The following is a 20,750-nucleotide window of genomic DNA, read 5'->3' on the forward strand; positions in this document are numbered from 1 at the left end:
GACAACATTTGGTCTACAATCCTTGTCTTGTCCATGGTGTATGTACAGACAACATTTGGTCTACAATCCTTGTCTTGTCCATGGTGTATATACAGACAACATTTGGTCTACAATCCATGTCTTGTCCATGGTGTGGGTACAGACAACATTTGGTCTACAATCCTTGTCTTGTCCATGGTGTGGGTATAGACAACATTTTGTCTACAATCCTTGTCTTGTCCATGGTGTGGGTACAGACAACATTTGGTCTACAATCCTTGTCTTGTCCATGGTGTATGTACAGACAACATTTGGTCTACAATCCTTGTCTTGTCCATGGTGTGGGTACAGACAATATTTGGTCTACAATCCTTGTCTTGTCCATAGTGTATGTACAGACAACATTTGGTCTACAATCCTTGTCTTGTCCATAGTGTAGGTACAGACAACATTTGGTCTACAATCCATGTCTTGTCCATGGTGTATGTACAGACAACATTTGGTCTACAATCCTTGCCTTGTCCATGGTGTATGTACAGACAACATTTGGTCTACAATCCTTGTCTTGTCCATCGTGTAGGTACAGACAACATTTGGTCTACAATCCTTGCCTTGTCCATGGTGTATGTACAGACAACATTTGGTCTACAATCCTTGTCATGTCCATGGTGTATGTACAGACAACATTTGGTTTACAATCCTTGTCTTGTCCATAGTGTGGGTATAGACAACATTTTGTCTACAATCCTTGTCTTGTCCATGGTGTGGGTACAGACATTTGGTCTACAATCCTTGTCTTGTCCATAGTGTAGGTACAGACAACATTTGGTCTACAATCCTTGTCTTGTCCATAGTGTATGTACAGACAACATTTGGTCTACAATCCTTGTCTTGTCCATAGTGTATGTACAGACAACATTTGGTCTACAATCCTTGTCTTGTCCATCGTGTAGGTACAGACAACATTTGGTCTACAATCCTTGTCTTGTCCATCGTGTAGGTACAGACAACATTTGGTCTACAATCCATGTCTTGTCCATGGTGTATGAACAGACAACATTTGGTCTACAATCCATGTCTTGTCCATGGTGTATGAACAGACAACATTTGGTCTACAATCCTTGTCTTGTCCATAGTGTATGTACAGACAACATTTGGTCTACAATCCATGTCTTGTCCATAGTGTATGTACAGACAACATTTGGTCTACAATCCATGTCTTGTCCATAATGTATGTACAGACAATATTTGGTCTACAATCCATGTCTTGTCCATGGTGTATGTACAGACAACATTTGGTCTACAATCCTTGTCTTGTCCATAGTGTATGTACAGACAACATTTGGTCTACAATCCTTGTCTTGTCCATGGTGTATGTACAGACAACATTTGGTCTACAATCCATGTCTTGTCCATGGTGTATGTACAGACAACATTTGGTCTACAATCCATGTCTTGTCCATGGTGTATGTACAGACAGCATTTGGTCTACAATCCATGTCTCGTCCATGGTATATGTACAGACAACATTTGGTCTACAATCCTTGTCTTGTCCATGGTGTGGGTACAGACAACATTTGGTCTACAATCCTTGTCTTGTCCATGGCGTATGTACAGACAATATTTGGTCTACAATCCTTGTCTTGTCCATGGTGTATGTACAGACAACATTTGGTCTACAATCCTTGTCTTGTCCATGGTGTGGGTACAGACAACATTTGGTCTACAATCCTTGTCTTGTCCATGGCGTATGTACAGACAATATTTGGTCTACAATCCTTGTCTTGTCCATGGTGTATGTACAGACAACATTTGGTCTACCATCCATGTCTTGTCCATGGTGTAGGTACAGACAACATTTGGTCTACAATCTTTGTCTTGTCAATAGTGTAGGTACAGACAACATTTGGTCTACAATCCTTGTCTTGTCCATAGTGTGGGTACAGACAACATTTGGTCTACAATCCATGTCTTGTCCATAGTGTAGGTACAGACAACATTTGGTCTACAATCCTTGTATTGTCCATAGTGTAGGTACAGACAACATTTGGATTCCGGTGCGTACTTCGTCCACAATGTAGATCCAAACAGCATTTGAGCTACAACACATTTAACACAACACAACCTAGATGCCATAGTTGGTCGCCATATCAACATGTTTCCTCTGTTTTATGTTGTAAGTCTTAAAAAACTGTTGCAAAACACTAAAAACAAAATTGTGACAGTCGCTTTAATAATATGACTTGCTAAAGATATAAAACTTCCTTTTCGAGCCGACTCTACATGGTATGGAAAAATACCCTGCCACTTCGTTCGGGTCGTTCGAGGAGATTGGATGCAAACAAAATCTGATAAACGGAAGTGATTAGGAAAATGGTGAGCGCAGCGTTTACTTTGTTCAACATTTATTAAAAACTATATACAAGTATATGGAGTTAGGACTCATTTGTTTTTGTATGTGTATTTTTCAGCGATTTAGAAAATGTAACCTACCCTATAAGCTGTGTTTGGTGGCATTCGTTGGGCCAATGGACATGTCCATGTAGTTTTCACTATATTATTATTTTTATTATCATGATGATGATGATGATTATTATTATTACTATTATTACATGTGTCTCTGAAGGAATTGGTGGCTTAACACGCATAGCTAAATCTAAGGTAGAAAGTGCATGCTTGAAATACATATTTCAGATTATTGCAACTTATCGTTTTGATTTTAAATTTAAGAAAAGAGATAGAGATACAGAAACAGAAATTAAATACCAAAATACAAAATACAGCTTAGGCCACACCAAATTAATGTTTAGTTCCTCGGATTTTTGCCAAAAAAAAATTGGAGCGAGCGAGCGAAAAAAAATAAAAATAAAATTTTGTCAGTTTTCATAAAAACCGAAGCGAGCGAAGAGCGAAAAATATATTTTTCCTTATATTCAATATCAATAAGAAAGATTGTTCAAAATAATTGCCCTTAAACCCATTTTAATGCCATTTTGAACTGAACCTCTTATGGACATTGCGAAAATGTCGGAAAACATACTATTTGTTCATCCGTGTTCAGTACAAACATTATATGGATAAATCTAATTTCTTATATAATTAAAACGTCCTTTAATATGACGATCATTCATAATAATAAATAACCCTGCTTTTAGTAAAAAGTTTGAAACAACTTATATAAATCTACCTGAATCAGTTTAACACCATATGCAACTGTATTTAGACATAACTTAGGATTGATTATGGATTTGTAAAAAATGATCACTTACACAGGCATCATCAAACATCAGACTCCATATAACAAAGACTAAATTTTGATGTTATTATCACAGGAAATGCAATGACATGTGCTTATTAAAACAAAAAGAACAAGGGTATTTTTCAGAGTACTTTTTGTACTTTTTTTGGTTATTTAGATGTTTTTATGCACCAGCCATTTGTATATGCCCCCCCCCCAAGTCCGGAATAGCGGGGACTTTGACTTCCGGTCTCTCAAAACCCGGGTAAAATACCCGACCTGCAGGGACACACTAATGGTAAAATCCCTGCCGAATGGCCCCGCAACCCCGAATACCTATGTGAGGCCCATTCCCGACTATTTTCAATATGAAGACAAAATCACATTCACTAGGCACTGAGGAGCCACCTGAAAGGTAAAAACACAGCCCATTGCCTCTGCTGTCCCCGGTATACCCCTGGAACAAGGGCAAGGGGTGGGCAGGGCAGTGGTTACAATTGACAAGTGCATTACAATCCCGGATTATGCTGCAAATAAAAACAAAATATAAGGTGATAAACTTAGGCTTACTTACTTTGAGGTATATCCAAACCAGTGTTTATATCGCTATTTGTGAGAAGATATTTGTTCAAAACTGTTGTTTTGTCAGAATTTGATAAAAAATGAGCTTGATACATCAATTTCGACCAAACAATGACTCATGTTCCAGTTAAGATGACCTGTCATCTTTAGCATCGTCGTAACGAGGTAAAATTTTGGTCCCTTGTATTAGGACTTGAATAAAATAGTACTAAGTTGATCATTCCGATTTCCATTCAAAACGAGTCACTAATTACGCAATATAATCGCTCAGATGACTTGAATAAAATAGTATGAATAAAATAGTACTAAGTTGATCATTCCGATTTCCATTCAAAACGAGTCACTAATTACGCAATACAATCGCTACCAGTCTCAGATACACATGCTTTATTGCATAATGATTGCTTTAAATAATGATCGTTTAGTGAATGAGACGATCAACAATGACTTCAAGCTACTCAAAACATATTTATTGTCAAAAATAAGATTTAATTTCCAAACTTCGAGCCACATTGTTTATACCGGAAGCCGCCATTTTGATTGAATTTATTGAAACTAATGCTAAACCGATCGAGATACAATATAAAAACACTACGCATCGGTAACTTCACTTTAAAAAAACACGAAAACTAGAATAGAAAAATTATACTTGATTATTTTTAGCCTTTTAATAAATTATTACCTGAAAAAAAATGTTTGGCGATCAAAATGGAGGTGCGGGCGCACAAAAAAATAAAAATATTTTTTTACATTTTCAAAAAAATAGGAGCGGTAAATCCGAGGAACGAAATATCAATTTGGTGTGGCCTTACATGTAAACAATTTTCTATTCTGTCTAGTTTGTGCTTCCCTAGGACTTTACTTTCTGAATACATGCAAGTTGTAATGTTAATTGTTTTCCTTATTCACGGGTGTAATTTGTACGAAATTATTACAATTGACAATGCAACAAAAAATTGACTCTTTTCGCATAAAGGTGTTTTACAAATTACTGTAACAGTATTAAAGATGCACTCTTACTCCCAAATTAGAATTACCACAAGTAATAATATTTTTTAATATTCCAAAAAGGATGAATAAATGTCGAAAACAATGGTTCTTATGAAGGATGCCGAGTTTAATTTGAAAAAAGAGCATAAAAAACGGTTTCTACCTTATAAAACTATAGAAGACCACAGTGAATATTTTAGCATTCACCAATCATTTAATATTTTTGCACTTTCTGCTATTAAATACATGGTTACAACCTTATTATCTGTAATTAATATCTTCCATAAATGTATTATTTATTAAGTAGTTAAAGGTTTAATAGTCAAAATTGGTGTTTGTTATACTTGTGCATGTATTGATTTTGAATAAGAGTGTCACTTTAACAATTGACAACAAAAGGCTGAGAAAAATGTCGACATTACTTATATTTATTACAAGCTTTTTCAAACGATTTCATTATATAAATATACACTTATATAATAATGTAAATATAAAATAATACACTAAAGAATAATACAAGAATCACATGTTCTGCTTTCACCTTTGTCAGTATAGCATAAATACCTGGTTGTATTGAGAATTTTTAGGTATCCGTTTTTGATTTATGTTTAAAATTAGTGTTTTGACAGTGATATTATGACGAAGAAAAAAACAACCGGATGTAACCACAATAATATTTTATAATTCTACTTCAATGTGGTACATTAATAGTCAAGATGAAACCCATTGTGATATTGTCAGGTTCCCATGGTTATCATATTACAAATACATTTTGTAGTCTTAATGACAGGGGAAGAAACTCCAGAAACGTGTGATTATGAAACCAATACCGTATATTATCATTGATGCAGATTATGACACATGTTACAGGAGCCCAAGTACTGGCTACTGGCGGTTGTGGTGATGGTTGCGATGTCCTACGCTTCTGTCGAAGGCGGTAAGTGTTTAAAATGATAAGGGACGTTTAATAAATGTTTCGGAGGGATTAAAGAGATTTATAAAAAAATCACTTACGGCACAAAAAATGCATCAATACGCACAGTCAAATAAACAAAAACAAACTGATCTTGATGTTTCAAAAGAAATCCTATCGGTGTCAACAAACTCAGTTCCACGATGACGCATGGTGAAGATGGTAGAGCTAAATCCAAACAAACCACTCTCAAATCACATCATCAGGAAATGCCTCGTCCAGAGATTGAATGACAACAATGTTCATGTGGACCAGATTATGCAAATATCAGGACAAAAGAACATCGTATCTATAAACAACTATAGCCTCATAAATTCAAATCAACATAAGAACATATATATTCAACATCCTACAATCCAGTGAAAATACCCGGTCTACTTCAATGCAAAATGCTCAGTCTAGGTGTACTTACTTATTCATATGCACATCCATCAAAATGACAAAACTCCATGCGGTAATCCGTCAGCTGGAGACGAATTCGCACTATTGAAAGCAACTGTGAAGCTGACTAGCGGTCTTTCAAAACTTCTTACGCCAGACTCGGGTTATAACTGATGACGTCACGCATTTATGGCATTGCTCTTATTATTTATTTGCTTGATTAAAAGGTATTGAAATGTGTAGTATTGTTGTTTTCAAGTGAAACCTTTGAAAATCGGTTATGATAGAGACATGATTTACGGTTTTTTTATTAAAAATAAGAAGTGTTTTTATGTCGGCCTATTTTCTTTCCTGTGGCTGAAGCATCCTAATAACACACAATGCAAATTCTTCACACTAGGACACGATAATGTGTATTGAAGGAACTTTGACCTAGATTTAGACCGTAAGTGAATTATGTCATAAATATAATCTCAAATTCGTGTTTATTTTTTATCAAATTTATTAAACTCCTCATATAAAAAAAGTTAAAGAGAACCTCGGTTTTTTCGTTGTAAAATGTACTCGTTTAATAAATTCGATGCAAAATAATAACTCATTATCCATTTGAATAGCGATAAGGCTACGCCACAGTGTCACTTGTCCTCTTAGTAAGGGCTCTCCGAAAAATACCCAGGCCGGACGATGATAATACAAAAGTTATACTTGACAATCAGATAACGAATGCATGGAGTATAGTAAAACATAGCAGTAAAAGAAAGTATAACATTAAATTAGTTCGTTATTATTTATTGTATGCATTGTATGATTCAGGTAGAAATAATGTCTAAACTTTAAAATAACTTATTTCTAAATAACATCGGACTTTCGTTACAGTAGAACAACAATCTCTATTTCAAAACTTAAATTTAGGGAAACAAAACATATGTATTAATTTCCTTTACGAAAGTCAACAAAAAGGGACGTTTAATTGCTAAGGTCCATTGTCGAAATTCAATGGATTTCGCTGTTTTTCTTCCTTTCTCCATTACAAATCAACTGAGCTGTCTTATTCACTTATATGTCCAAACAAACTTAAAAGCAAATGTATATGGTTCGGATTTAAAACTTTACGCACAAGAAGGAGACAAATTTAAAAATAAATCGCAAGATATCGTCAATATTATACACTAATACTCATAATGATTTTTCTTGTTTTAAGACTAGCGGAAGATATACGTATATTATGCGCGGTTATATTAAGACATTTTGACGGTTGAAATAGTCTACTTAAAAGTATTTTGTTGTCAAACAAATGCAAAAAAAATGCATAATTTGAGCAATATTAGGGAAATGTCAGTATTTCGGATTTCCTTTACTGTCTTTACTAGCTGTTAGTTATGAGAAACATAATTTGTGTTAAACATATAGAAAACAGCATAATTTCACTACATGTACTGTTGATATGTGCAGATTGTCGGAGGTTATGACGGATGGCAACGGCAACTGATAAGCCCCTCCTTATCTGGACGCTGATTGGTCAGTCGTGTATCGACCAGCTGGTTTGACTGACAGGCCGCATCATGTTAATTACGTTGTTTCCGCATTTTTGTTGCGATTTTCCGATAATCTACAATTTACTGTTATTTCATACTCTTTTTAGTAATATGATAAAAAGAAACAGTTTGTTTCAGTGTAAGACCGCCATAAATTTCACCTCATGAACATCAATCATGAAATATAGCTTTTGGTGCTCACTCGGTGAAACATATTCAATTTTCTATTTAACACTGAAACAAACAGTTATCGTCTATATAATGAACTGCAAAATTGTGTCCGTTGGAGAAATAATTCGTATTTCGAGTTAAGTATACATTGTGAGTCAGAAGTAGGCAAAAGTACTTTTCTGAAATGCATACCTAAATCAATTCTACAAATCTTTCAAGATTGTGAATTCATCTTTTGTTCCGATCACATAAACCTTTTCTCTATAACGAACACGCTCCACCGGGGGTTCATAACCGACTGTCAACGTGAAAGAATCCGATTGTAAAGCATTTGCAGTTCCGCATATCAAATTCCCTTTCTTTCAAAATTTCAGCATTCGGTGCTAACTGCACAGAAGATATGCTGAGGAACGGTGAATGCGCGGCTAAAGGTATCATTAATAAACGTTTTAAATTGACATGAGCATAACTAAATAATTTGTTTTGAGTATGCTGTACGAAAGATAGGTTCCTAACTACAAGTCTATGGTAAAAATCAGCAACGTGCATTTCTTATTTGTGGTTATTAACTGGTATAACTTTACATGTACGCTTTCTTTTTTTCCGTTAATACACATGTTGACGATGTAAACATTGAATGAGTAAAGAATCTACATCATTTTACTACATTACTTATTGCATTGATTTATTAATGTATGGATTGATTCATTCATTGTTCCACTCTTCATTCACACATCGTTGGATTGAATGATCCATAATTTAATGATTTGATTCGGCTCCATCCATTCGTTCATTCCTTGATATTTTCATTATTATTGTATTCCCTCATCAGTTGTATATTAATTCATTAAGGTGGCTTATAAACATACTCATCGAATGGCAATACGACAAGAGGTCTCGTGGCATATCTTTAGCCTTCACCTGCTTCCATTCACAGATTTTTGCTTGCAAAATTTAAGCCGAAGATTCCGCATATTTTCGTCTCTTTCCCCAAGTCCACCTCCACATATTAAAACAAAACAAGTAATACTATAGTGTTGTTACTATCAACCAATTCTTTATGTTGATTGAGTTTTTTAGACTATATATATATATATATTTCAGTTATTACATACGCATTCGTATTGGTGTATTGTTTGTTTATTTCTACACTTATGGCGTTTGTTGGACGCCATTTATGCCTGTCGTGAAAAAATAATATGTGATTTTTCACCTCGTACTCAGTAAATGCTTTTGACTTGGAATACATGTCAAGTTCACTCAATGTGGCTTATTTTTCACGTCTCATAATCTAGTTTGATACTGTACTGATTTAGGAAAATAATATAGCATGATCTTATCTTATCCATTCTTTATATGTCATCTTATCTTAATAATTATTATTCAGGATACTCAGATGCTTGTCAAACCAACCAAGACTGTCAATTAGGAAATGTAGGAGCAAATGCCATATGTAAAAATTCGATGTGTGACTGCATGGACGGCTACTCATGGAAGACGGACATGTGCAAAGCAAAAGGTCAGTGGTTGCTAAGTATAGCTATGTCAGTACTTGCTTGATAGGTTACATTACTCTATTCAATGTACTTATCTTATTAGTTACTCATAGGAATTAGAAATGTGCAATGCCAATGGCCAGGCATTGCTTAGCTCTTTTGATTTTTGCCTGATTGTTGCACTATATTTGTCTTATAAGTTACTCATAGGAATTAGAAATGTGCAATGCCAATGGCCAGACATTGCTTAGCTCTTTTGATTTTTGCCTGATTGTAACACTATATTTGTCTTATAAGTTACTCATAGGAATTAGAAATGTGCAATACCAATGGCCAGACACTGCTTAGCTCTTTTGATTTTTGCCTGATTGTAACACTATATTTGTCTTATAAGTTACTCATAGGAATTAGAAATGTGCAATGCCAATGGCCAGGCATTGCTTAGCTCTTTCGATTTTTGCCTGATTGTAACACTATATTTGTCTTATAAGTTACTCATAGGAATTAGAAATGTGCAATGCCAATGGCCAGACATTGCTTAGCTCTTTTGATTTTTGCCTGATTGTAACACTATATTTGTCTTATAAGTTACTCATAGGAATTAGAAATGTGCAATGCCAATGGCCAGACATTGCTTAACTCTTTCGATTTTTGCCTGATTGTAACACTATATTTGTCTTATAAGTTACTCATAGGAATTAGAAATGTGCAATGCCAATGGCCAGACATTGCTTAACTCTTTTGATTTTTGCCTGATTGTAACACTATATTTGTCTTATAAGTTACTCATAGGAATTAGAAATGTGCAATACCAATGGCCAGACATTGCTTAGCTCTTTTGATTTTCGCCTGATTGTAACACTATATTTGTCTTATAAGTTACTCATAGGAATTAGAAATGTGCAATGCCAATGGCCAGGCATTGCTTAGCTATTTCGATTTTTGCCTGATTGTAACACTATATTTGTCTTATAAGTTACTCATAGGAATTAGAAATGTGCAAAGCCAATGGCCAGACATTGCTTAGCTATTTCGATTTTTGCCTGATTGTAACACTATATTTGTCTTATAAGTTACTCATAGGAATTAGAAATGTGCAATACCAATGGCCAGACATTGCTTAGCTCTTTTGATTTTTGCCTGATTGTAACACTATATTTGTCTTATAAGTTACTCATAGGAATTAGAAATGTGCAATGCCAATGGCCAGACATTGCTTAGCTCTTTTGATTTTTGCCTGATTGTAACACTATATTTGTCTTATAAGTTACTCATAGGAATTAGAAATGTGCAAAGCCAATGGCCAGACATTGCTTAGCTATTTCGATTTTTGCCTGATTGTAACACTATATTTGTCTTATAAGTTACTCATAGGAATTAGAAATGTGCAATGCCAATGGCCAGGCATTGCTTAGCTCTTTTGATTTTTGCCTGATTGTAACACTATATTTGTCTTATAAGTTACTCATAGGAATTAGAAATGTGCAATGCCAATGGCCAGACATTGCTTAGCTCTTTCGATTTTTGCCTGATTGTAACACTATATTTGTCTTATAAGTTACTCATAGGAATTAGAAATGTGCAATGCCAATGGCCAGGCATTGCTTAGCTCTTTTGATTTTTGCCTGATTGTTGCACTATATTTGTCTTATAAGTTACTCATAGGAATTAGAAATGTGCAATGCCAATGGCCAGACATTGCTTAGCTCTTTCGATTTTTGCCTGATTGTAACACTATATTTGTCTTATAAGTTACTCATAGGAATTAGAAATGTGCAATACCAATGGTTAGTTATTGCCTAGCTATTTCGGTTTTTGCCTGAATGTTACACTATACCTGTCTTTTCGGGTACACCTGGGAAGCGGAAATGTGCAATGCCAATGGTTAGTGGTTGCTTACTTAAGTCAATATTTGAAGGATTGCGACACTATATTTGTTTTTCGGCCACTCCTGTGAAGAGGAAATGTTCAAAGGCAATGATCAGCGGTTGCTCAATAATGTTAAGATTTCAAGGATTATTATTCTGTTCTTGTCTTTTTACAAAAGCTGTTCCTTATCATATGCATGCATACAATTACATAAATTATGGTGGATTAGAGCACTGAAAACAGTGATAACATCAACTAGTTTCCCGGGTGTACGGCCAATCCACACGCGCACGGTTCCGCTAGTGGACATACCACTGTAAATTGGATAGTTCTTTCAAGAGTATAACTTAAAGGATAGTCGTATACATCTAAATAGGAAAATTGTGAGTAGCATTGTATACAAGGAAATTATAGCATGGAATATTGTTGTGTTGTTGGTAAAAATGTTATAATTAATCAAGCTTGACAGATAAAATCTTTGGAAAGTATTGCTAAGGAGGTATTATATTTATCATGTAATTTAAATACTACTAGATGTTGCTGTTATTTTCAGAAACAGTAGAGTACAAAGGCATGGTTGCTGCCATGATTAGGTCAATCCTTGCCTATAGGTAACCGTCCAAACCTCTGCCCGGCCACTGTTTTGTTTAATTGAGATCGAATGCATTTGAATGCATCCTATTGATTAAAGGAAAATATAAAGACTGATCTTATCTTATCCATTCTTTATATGTAATCTTATCTTAATAATGATTTATTCAGGACACTTATAGAAATTAGAAATGTACAATGCCAATGGTCAGTTATTGCCTAGCTATTTCGGTATTTGCCTGATTGTTACACTATTCTTGTCTTGTCTTTTCGGGTACACCTAGGAATTAGAAATGTACACAGCCAATGGTCAGCGGTTGCTTAGTTAAGTCAGTACTTGCTTGATTGTTTTACTATACTTGGTTTTCGGCCACTTCTTAGAAGGAAAAATGTACAAAGCCAATGGTCAGCGGTTGCTTAGTTAAGTCAGTACTTGCTTGATTGTTTTGCTATACTTGGTTTTCGGCCACTTCTTAGAAGGAAAAATGTACAAAGCCAATGGTCAGTGATTGCTAAGTAATGGCAGGATTTTAATGATTATTATTCAATACTTTATATGTTCAATACATGATTGTACATTATATTTAAAAGTTTTGTTTATTTGATTTAAAATTCATATGAATGCATAACATGTGTCGTGAAGACATAATCGGACCACTTACGTCCTAATTTCTCTTTACTGTATATCTTAACTTTACATGACCACATATAGATTCTTTCTTATACCGCTATATTATGTTATGTTGTCTTACCCTAAAGGTATAGTTTAATCCTTCTATATGTGACCACCCCCAATACTAAAAACAAATAAAAAACTAGAAGCGCCGCAATGCGACGAAACCAGGTTTGTGTTATGGGCAATCAGAAATTATAGCCAATTAATTTGTTGTATGAGCAAGTTCAATCTGCAGCTTCATATAAGCTATATTCTAACTAAGTTGTTGGGCAGAAAAAACATTTTTCTATTTTTAGGAACAGTGACCTTGACCCCACTTCCCAAGCTAGCTCTTCACATAAGCTACCTTCGCTCTAAGTTTCATCAATATCTATCAATGCTAACTTAAGTTATTGGGCAGAAACCATTTGTCTATTTTTAGTAACAGTGACCTTGACCACACACCCCTCAAAAGAAATTCCAAGCTTGCTCTTCACATAAGCTACTAGTACCTACACACAAAATTTCGTCAATATCTACCAATCCTAACTAAAGTTATTGGGCAGAAACCATTTTTCTACTTTTAGCAACAGTGACCTTGACTTTAGCTCCACCCACCTCAAAAGCAATCCCAAGCTAGCTCTGTACATAAGCTACATACACACCAAGTTTTATCAATATCTATCAATGCTAACTAAAGTTATTGGGCGGACACCATTTTTAAATTTTTAGTAACAGTGACCTTGACCTTAGCCCCACCCCCCTCAAAAGCAATCCCAAGCTAGCTCTTTACATAAGCTACCCACACACCAAGTTTAATTAATATCTATCAATGCTATCAAAAGTTATTTGGCAAAAAAACATATTTTTTTTATTTCATGTAACAGTGACATTGACCGTAGCCCCTCCCCACTCAAAAGCAATCCCAAGCTAGCTCTTCCAATAAGCTACCTACACACCAAGTTTCATCAATATCTGTCAATCCTAACTAGAGTTATTGGGCGGAAACCATTTTTCTATTTTTAGTAATAGTGACCTTGACCTTAGCCCCTTCCAACTCAAAAGCAATTCCAAGCTAGCTCTTCACATAAGCTACCTACACACTAAGTTTCCTCAATATATATCAATGCTAACTTATGTTATTGGGCAGAAACCATTGTTCTATGTTAAGTAACAGGCGACCTTGATCTTAGCCCCACCACCCTCAAGAGCAATCCCAAGCTAGCTCTGTACATAATCTACCTACACACCAAGTTTCATCAATATCTGTCAATGCTAACTAAAGTTATTGGGCAGAAACCATTTTTCTATTTTAAGTAATAGTGACCTTGACCTTAGCCCCTCCCAACTCAAAAGCAATCCAAGCACTTCTTCACATAAGCAACTTACACACCAAGTTTCAGCAATATCGGTCAATGCTAACTAAAGTTATTGGGCAAAAACCATTTTTCTATTTTAAGTAACAGTGACCTTGACCTTAGCCCCTCCCCCTCAATAGCAATCCCAAGCTAGCTCTTCACATAAGCTACCTACACACCAACTTTCGTCAATATCTATCAATCCTAACTAAAGTTATTGGGCGGAAACCATTTTTCTATTTTTAGTAACAGGCGACGTTGACCTTAGACCCACCCCCCTCAAAAGCAATCCCAAGCTAGCTCTTTACATAAGCTACCTACACACTAACTTTCGTCAATATCTATCAATCCTAACTAAAGTTATTGGGCGGAAACCATTTTTTTATTTTTAGTAACAGGCGACGTTGACCTTAGCCCCACCCCCCTCAAAAGCAATCCCAAGCTAGCTCTTCACATAAGCTACCTACACACCAAGTTTCGTTAATATCTGTCAATGCTAACTAAAGTTAGTGGGAAGAAACCATTTTTCTATTTTAAGAAACAGTGACCTTGACCATTTTTCTATTTTAAGTAATAGTGACCTTGACCTTAGCCCCTCCCCACTCAAAAGCAATCCCAAGCTAGCTCTTCACATAAGCAACTTACACACCAAATTTCGTCAATATCTATCAATGCTAATTAAAGTTAGTGGGCAGAAACCATTTTTCTATTTTTAGTAACAGTGACCTTGACCTTAGCCCCTACCCCCTCAAAAGCAATCCCAAGCTAGCTCTTCTAATAAGCTACCTACACACCAAGTTTCATCAATATCTATCAATGCTAACTAAAGTTATTGAACAGAAACCAATGTTTGACGCCCGACGACAACCTCATTCAAATAACCCGGTTTTCGTTGAAAACCTGGTTAACAACACCGTGTATTGTACACAACCTCTTCGTATTGATCTTAATCTAATTGTCTTATCAGATCTCCGATCAGAGTATCCTGTAGTGCCGTTTTGGAGGTTTTATTATAGAAATGGACCCTAAAAGGCCCTGAGCCAATAAACAAATAAACAGGAAATTGGCCATTACTGTGACATCAGTGCAATAAGCAGGAGATGCATAGCATGTGATTGTCCTGCCAAAAATTCCCTAAACTAGGCCTTTAATATTAACCTTTTGTATTCAGGATACAACGATACTTGCACTGCCGACGCGGACTGTCAATTAGGGAAATTAGAAGACAAGGGTGCCTGTAGCAACACCACTAACACCTGTGACTGCATGGACGGCTTCACTTGGGAAGAGGATATTTGCAATGGTTAGTTATCGCTTAAAGCTCTGCGAATATTTGTCTGAATTAGATACTATCACTGTCTTTAGGTCATTAAGTTTAAAATTCGGTGTTTTAATAATAAGTGATTAGTTTTCCTCCATGTTACACTTCTCAAGAAACACAGTTTTTAAAGCTAGTCTAAAATATTGATATTAAATACATTAAGAGGTTTGTTAATTACATTATTGGACCTAGATTTCGTTCGTCTTTTCATGTACTGTTACTACCAGTTTTAGAAGTTGTTCGTATAGCTATTGTTTGCATTTGATATTTTAATGAGTAGAGAGTTGATAAACAATACAAGACGAACGAAACATAACTGATATTACATATTCCAAATGAAACTGATTAAAAGAAACGTCCTTATTCATTACTTATCATCCTTGATTAAGCCTAAATACATTGCAAACATATTTTTGTGTACACGACATCTTTACACTGCATTTTGATAGTTATTATTTAGTTCATACTTTTGTTCGTTCCCATACAGATCTGACCACATTTATCACACTGATGCGAATACAGATAAAAAGATTTGTACACGATATGCGACATACTGCATAGTGGAACTTACATTTAATTCATGATTTTGTTCATTCCCAGACGCAGCAGGTCTGGCCATATCTATCACGCTAATGCTCGGGGTCCTCTTATCCAAGACGACACTTTAGGACCAGATATGATCCACACGGGTCACCGAAGGAAAATGATCATCTACAAATGAAACAATAAAAACATTAGGATACATAAGCCTTCATACACCGACAACTTTGGACTTATTTTAAATGATTGTCCAGAATAAATGATTCTAACAAGATTAAATAATGATGGACAACATAACCATAAAATCATGCTTAAGTGTTCGTATCTAACTCTGTCTTTGGTTTATGATCTTTCCACGGAAAGGGAGACCACCCACTGTTAACATGCAATAACCTGTAACGACAATGCTTCGAGCCCTCTTGTACAAAGACAATATTTTATCACCAGTTAGCACCAACACTGAATACTACAGGAAAATGATCACCTATTGATGAAAAAGAATACACACTAGGACATAGAGGATTACTGTTTGTTTCAGTGTAAGACCGTCATATATTTTACCAAGTGAGCCCCAAAAGCTATATTTCACGAGTGGCATAGCATTTACTTTTTGTGTTCACTAGGTGTTCGTTTTTTTGGTGTTCATCGGGCAAAAATTTCGTAACAGTGAATGCTATCGAATTGCTATATCTATCACTGTTTGAAACAATTAATTTTTATTTCACTGATAAATCTCTATAAACAAATGAAAAGCAAAGCAAAATATAATTATTAGTGCTTATCAATTTCAAAAGTTCACCATTCGATTGTTCTAAAGTTAATTCAGAATTTGATATCATTTGAATCATTACACATTAATGGTTTTGACAATGGCTAGATTTTAATGTACTAAACAATAGCTCGCCATTCACATCTACATTGTAGGTCAGACTGGTTCCGTAGTCCCGGGATACAATAACGTTTTGTCCAGAATAAATGATTTAATAATAATTATGATAGAAAATGATAACATGAACAACATACAAGAGGGTGCCATATACCCATGCCTTTTAAATGTTAATCTTACTTTAACAATGGTTTAATGATCTTTCCACTAATAGTGGAGAGGGAAACGTTTAAATGTTGACTTTGTATAGTCTTATAACCATATTTGTTAGCGTATTAATAATAAAACACTGTTATAAACAAGGATGTTATCTCGTCACGTTGCGGTCGTTTATTTTAATTGTCGGAATTATTTGGTATTCTTTACTTCTTGAAAACTTCAGGGACAAGCTTAGTAGTCAGAAGAAAAGCACAGCCCATGTTTTATTGAACGAGGGGTAACAATACACATGCACACACTTGCCTTTCTTGAAACAGTTGAGGTTATTGCCTTGGAATTGTCAGCGAAACACGTGTCATCTGTACCATTTATCAATCAACGTAAACAAAATTATCAGCCATTCGGAGCCAACATCAACTTGTATGCAATACATAACAATTTAAACAAATCATAATAGCAGTTAACTTAACCGCAATATTTGAATGACAAGTTCCATACACCACCAGCTGCAAATGAATGTATGCATCCGCAGCAACATAGAAATCTGCTCTAAGTTACAATACATTCATACAAGGACATCTATCCGACATAGCTCGACTGAGTTCATTAACGGTTTAAGCAATGTGGTCATACAGTCCCATAATGAATGCATCCATGGTATAGAGAATATGAGACCCAGGTTATGAAATATTGCAGAAAGTTCATCGTTAGAAGGATGGGGTTCTAGTACTTACGGTTATCATGAATTGCTTTTTGTATTATATTACGCGCGAACTCGCCTAAATGGACGACGTCGGAGCGTTCAGGGTTGTTTTGTATACACGTGAGTTATATAAAAGGATCGAACCTGACACGACGTATTATTTCTTACTCCTTCTTTCAAAGACATTTTGGTGCCGACACAAAGCCAACTAACAAAACTAATTTCAATGCCAGAGAGGCAAAGGATAGATGTCGCAAAACTATTTTCGGAGTTTGAAGAGGAATTAACGAATTCGAGAGCATCAATCTGGATAAGCCCTAAGTGAGAAAATCGTGCATACATACATTTCTGACTTTGAGACGGAGCTTGTTAACAGTGATGAATATTCCAACGATTTGGAACTAAAAATGCTGACATTCCGTAGACACAACATCCACCCGAGACCACAGACGTTTCCAAGAGAAATGAAAAGAAAAACCGCAATGCAGCAGTTATACAAGTAAACGAACCAACGGTGCCATCGGAAGTGATGGCTTAACTTAGTTCACAGTTTAATCATAAATTGCTTGAACTTTCGCAGCCGAATTTAAATGGTGACATTACCCCATGGCAAACTTTCTGAGACTGCTACGATTCATCAGTGCATTTGTACCACACCCTGTCTGATGTCTAACAATTCAGCTATCTATGACAGTGCTGCCTCGAGTATTGCTGATTTCCCATTAATATATTACGCAAATACCATCGAAGTACTGAAAGAACGTTTTGGTCAGTCGCATAAGATCATCAGCACGTACATGCAGTCATTGCTTGAGCTGTCGCGCATGGAAAATACTACGCACAGTATACAGACTTTCCGTGATAAAATGGAAGCATACATCAAAGGCCTCGAGTATGTAGGCCAATTCCAAGAATATTAGGCGACTTTTTGGTTCCCATCATCAAAGACGAACTTCCGCGAAAGGTGGGACGTTATATGGCCCGTGACCATGGCAACTCACCTCAGGCGCTACCTGAAGTGAGACGAGATATTGATACGAAAATAAACGGGCTTTAGGAAGGAGAAATCTCTGTGCTCAAGGAACCCCGTATTCCAAAGCATCCTTGATCAACCGAGATGGAGGAGCAAAAAGGAAGCTGATGTACAAATGGAAGGTAACAAAACATTAATAATTATCAAAGTCGAGCAACATTTGCTTTCTGCTAAGGTGACCACAGATCGTCTGAATGTGAAAACACAGCCAATGTTGATGCAAGGATTTAATTTGTTAAACGTAAAAGATTGTGATTTAATTGTTTAGCAGGCGAACTTGAATTTTCAGCATGCAAATCAAACATCAGATGTCGCAATTATCAGCGTATACATCACGCCTCTATGTGTGAACAGCAGATGACAATAGGCGAACTGAGCCCGAGAGCAGCTAAAAGTGTAAAAAATAGTGGTTCTAGATGTAATCGAAAATATAAAAATGCTTGGTTCAGTAATGAATGTGAAATTGCAAGGCGTGAATTTAGATTTGCAAATCGAATGTACAGAAAACATAATACTGACGAATTTCGCGCATTGTTGCATATGAAACGTAATAATTATCGTGGTATTACTCGTAAAGCTAAGAGGCAGTTTAATTTTCAACAAAAAAGTGAATTACATAATATGTCTAAAACACAGCCTCAGAAATTTTGGAAAAAATAAAGAAAATTCGAAATATTAAGCCCAAAGAACATAATATTAGCAAAGATGATTTTATGGATCATTTAAAAAATCTTTTTGATGGCGAAACATTCTCAAATGATGTCATTGATAACGGTCAAAATGATGAAAACGTTAATATAGATCAGATGATGATTTTACGTTAGATGAAGTTGTAAAAGTAATAAGTTCATTAAAAAGAGGTAAAAGCGGTGGTGTGGATGATTTAACGCCTGAAATGTTTATTGAATGCAGTGATGTTTTCGCACCAATTTTGTGTAAACTTTTTAATTATATGTATGTAAACTGTGTTTACCCCCAAAGCTGGACAAAAGGTATAATTGTACCATTGCCTAAAAAGGGAAATCTTAATGAAGTTAACAATTATAGAGGTATAACTCTTACAAGTATATTTTCTAAATTATTTTCTATATTGCTGGATAACCGACTGCGGAAATGGGCAGATGATGTTAGCCTTCTCACAGATTGTCAATATGGATTTAGAGGCAAAAGAAGTACTGTAGACGCTATTTTTGTATTGTCACCTATTATTAATAAGGTTATAAATACACTATGATAAAAGAAAGTTGTACTGTGCCTTTATTGACTTTCGTAAGGCATTCGATGTTGTATATCGAAATGGTATATGGTACAAATTATTACAATATGGTGCATCTACAAAACTTGTATCAATGCTTAAAAAGATTTATGAAGATGTAAAGTCATGTGTACGTGTTAAATCGCAATATATGATTATTTTAACTGTAATATGGATGTGAAGCAAGGTGAACCTCTTTCACCACTTTTATTTCTGTTTTTTATAAATGATATGGAAGAGTATCTAAAAATAGATAACATTGACTTATCAATATCGAAGAAATTCAACTATTCATGTTGTTGTTTGCAGATGATACAGTTTTATTTTCATATACAGAAAATGGACTTCAACAATTACTTAACAAATTACACGATTATTGTAATATGTGTGGTATATCTGTTAATATAGACAAAAACTTCGTAATGGTTTGTAAAAAAGGAAATAAAATAGAAAATGTTAATTTGCTATATGATGGTCATAAATTGGATGCTGTTAACAAATTTATCTATCTAGGTATTACTTTATCACAAAATGGAACCTATTTGCAAGCGCAAAAGAAGTTATCGGAGCAGGCACTTCGTGCTTTGTTTTTATTGAATAGTCTTTTTGATGTTATGCTATTAGATATACGTGATAAACTGAAACTATTTGATTGTATGATAAGTCCTATTCTTAATTATGGTTCTGAAGTATGGGGCTTCCATGAAGCCCAAGATATCGAGGGAGTACAACTAAAATTCTTAAAACAATTTTTAGGTGTAAGACAGCAATCATGCAATGCTGCAGTTCATGGTGAATTGGCAAGATTTCCATTAAATTTGTTTAGGAAAATACGAATTATCAAGTACTGGTTCAAGGTTAAACGTTATCCCGAGTCTCTTATGTATAAGGTATTTAATATGAAATCTGTTAATGGCGAATATATAAACACTTGGACAGTTAATCTGAAACAGTTGTTGAAAGAGCTTGGATTTGCTTATTTATTTACATGTGATAATGTAACGAATATACAGATAGAAGCTGTCGTTAGAAGAA

The 20,750-nt window shown here is 35.2% G+C and overlaps 1 protein-coding gene across 1 annotated transcript; it reads left to right on the top strand.

The window, feature by feature from the left end:
* Positions 1-2,265: 2,265 nt before the first annotated feature.
* Positions 2,266-16,868, top strand: LOC128205930 (uncharacterized). The gene is made up of 6 exons (XM_052907992.1): positions 2,266-2,355; positions 5,660-5,726; positions 8,224-8,280; positions 9,237-9,368; positions 14,990-15,121; positions 15,740-16,868. The coding sequence occupies exons 1-6, from the start codon at positions 2,353-2,355 to the stop codon at positions 15,805-15,807; spliced, it is 459 nt and encodes a 152-aa protein (XP_052763952.1). The 5' UTR covers positions 2,266-2,352; the 3' UTR covers positions 15,808-16,868.
* The last annotated feature ends 3,882 nt before the right edge of the window (positions 16,869-20,750 follow it).

This window comes from Mya arenaria, chromosome 10 (assembly GCF_026914265.1).
Source record: "Mya arenaria isolate MELC-2E11 chromosome 10, ASM2691426v1".
NCBI classification, from domain to species: Eukaryota; Metazoa; Mollusca; class Bivalvia; order Myida; family Myidae; genus Mya; species Mya arenaria.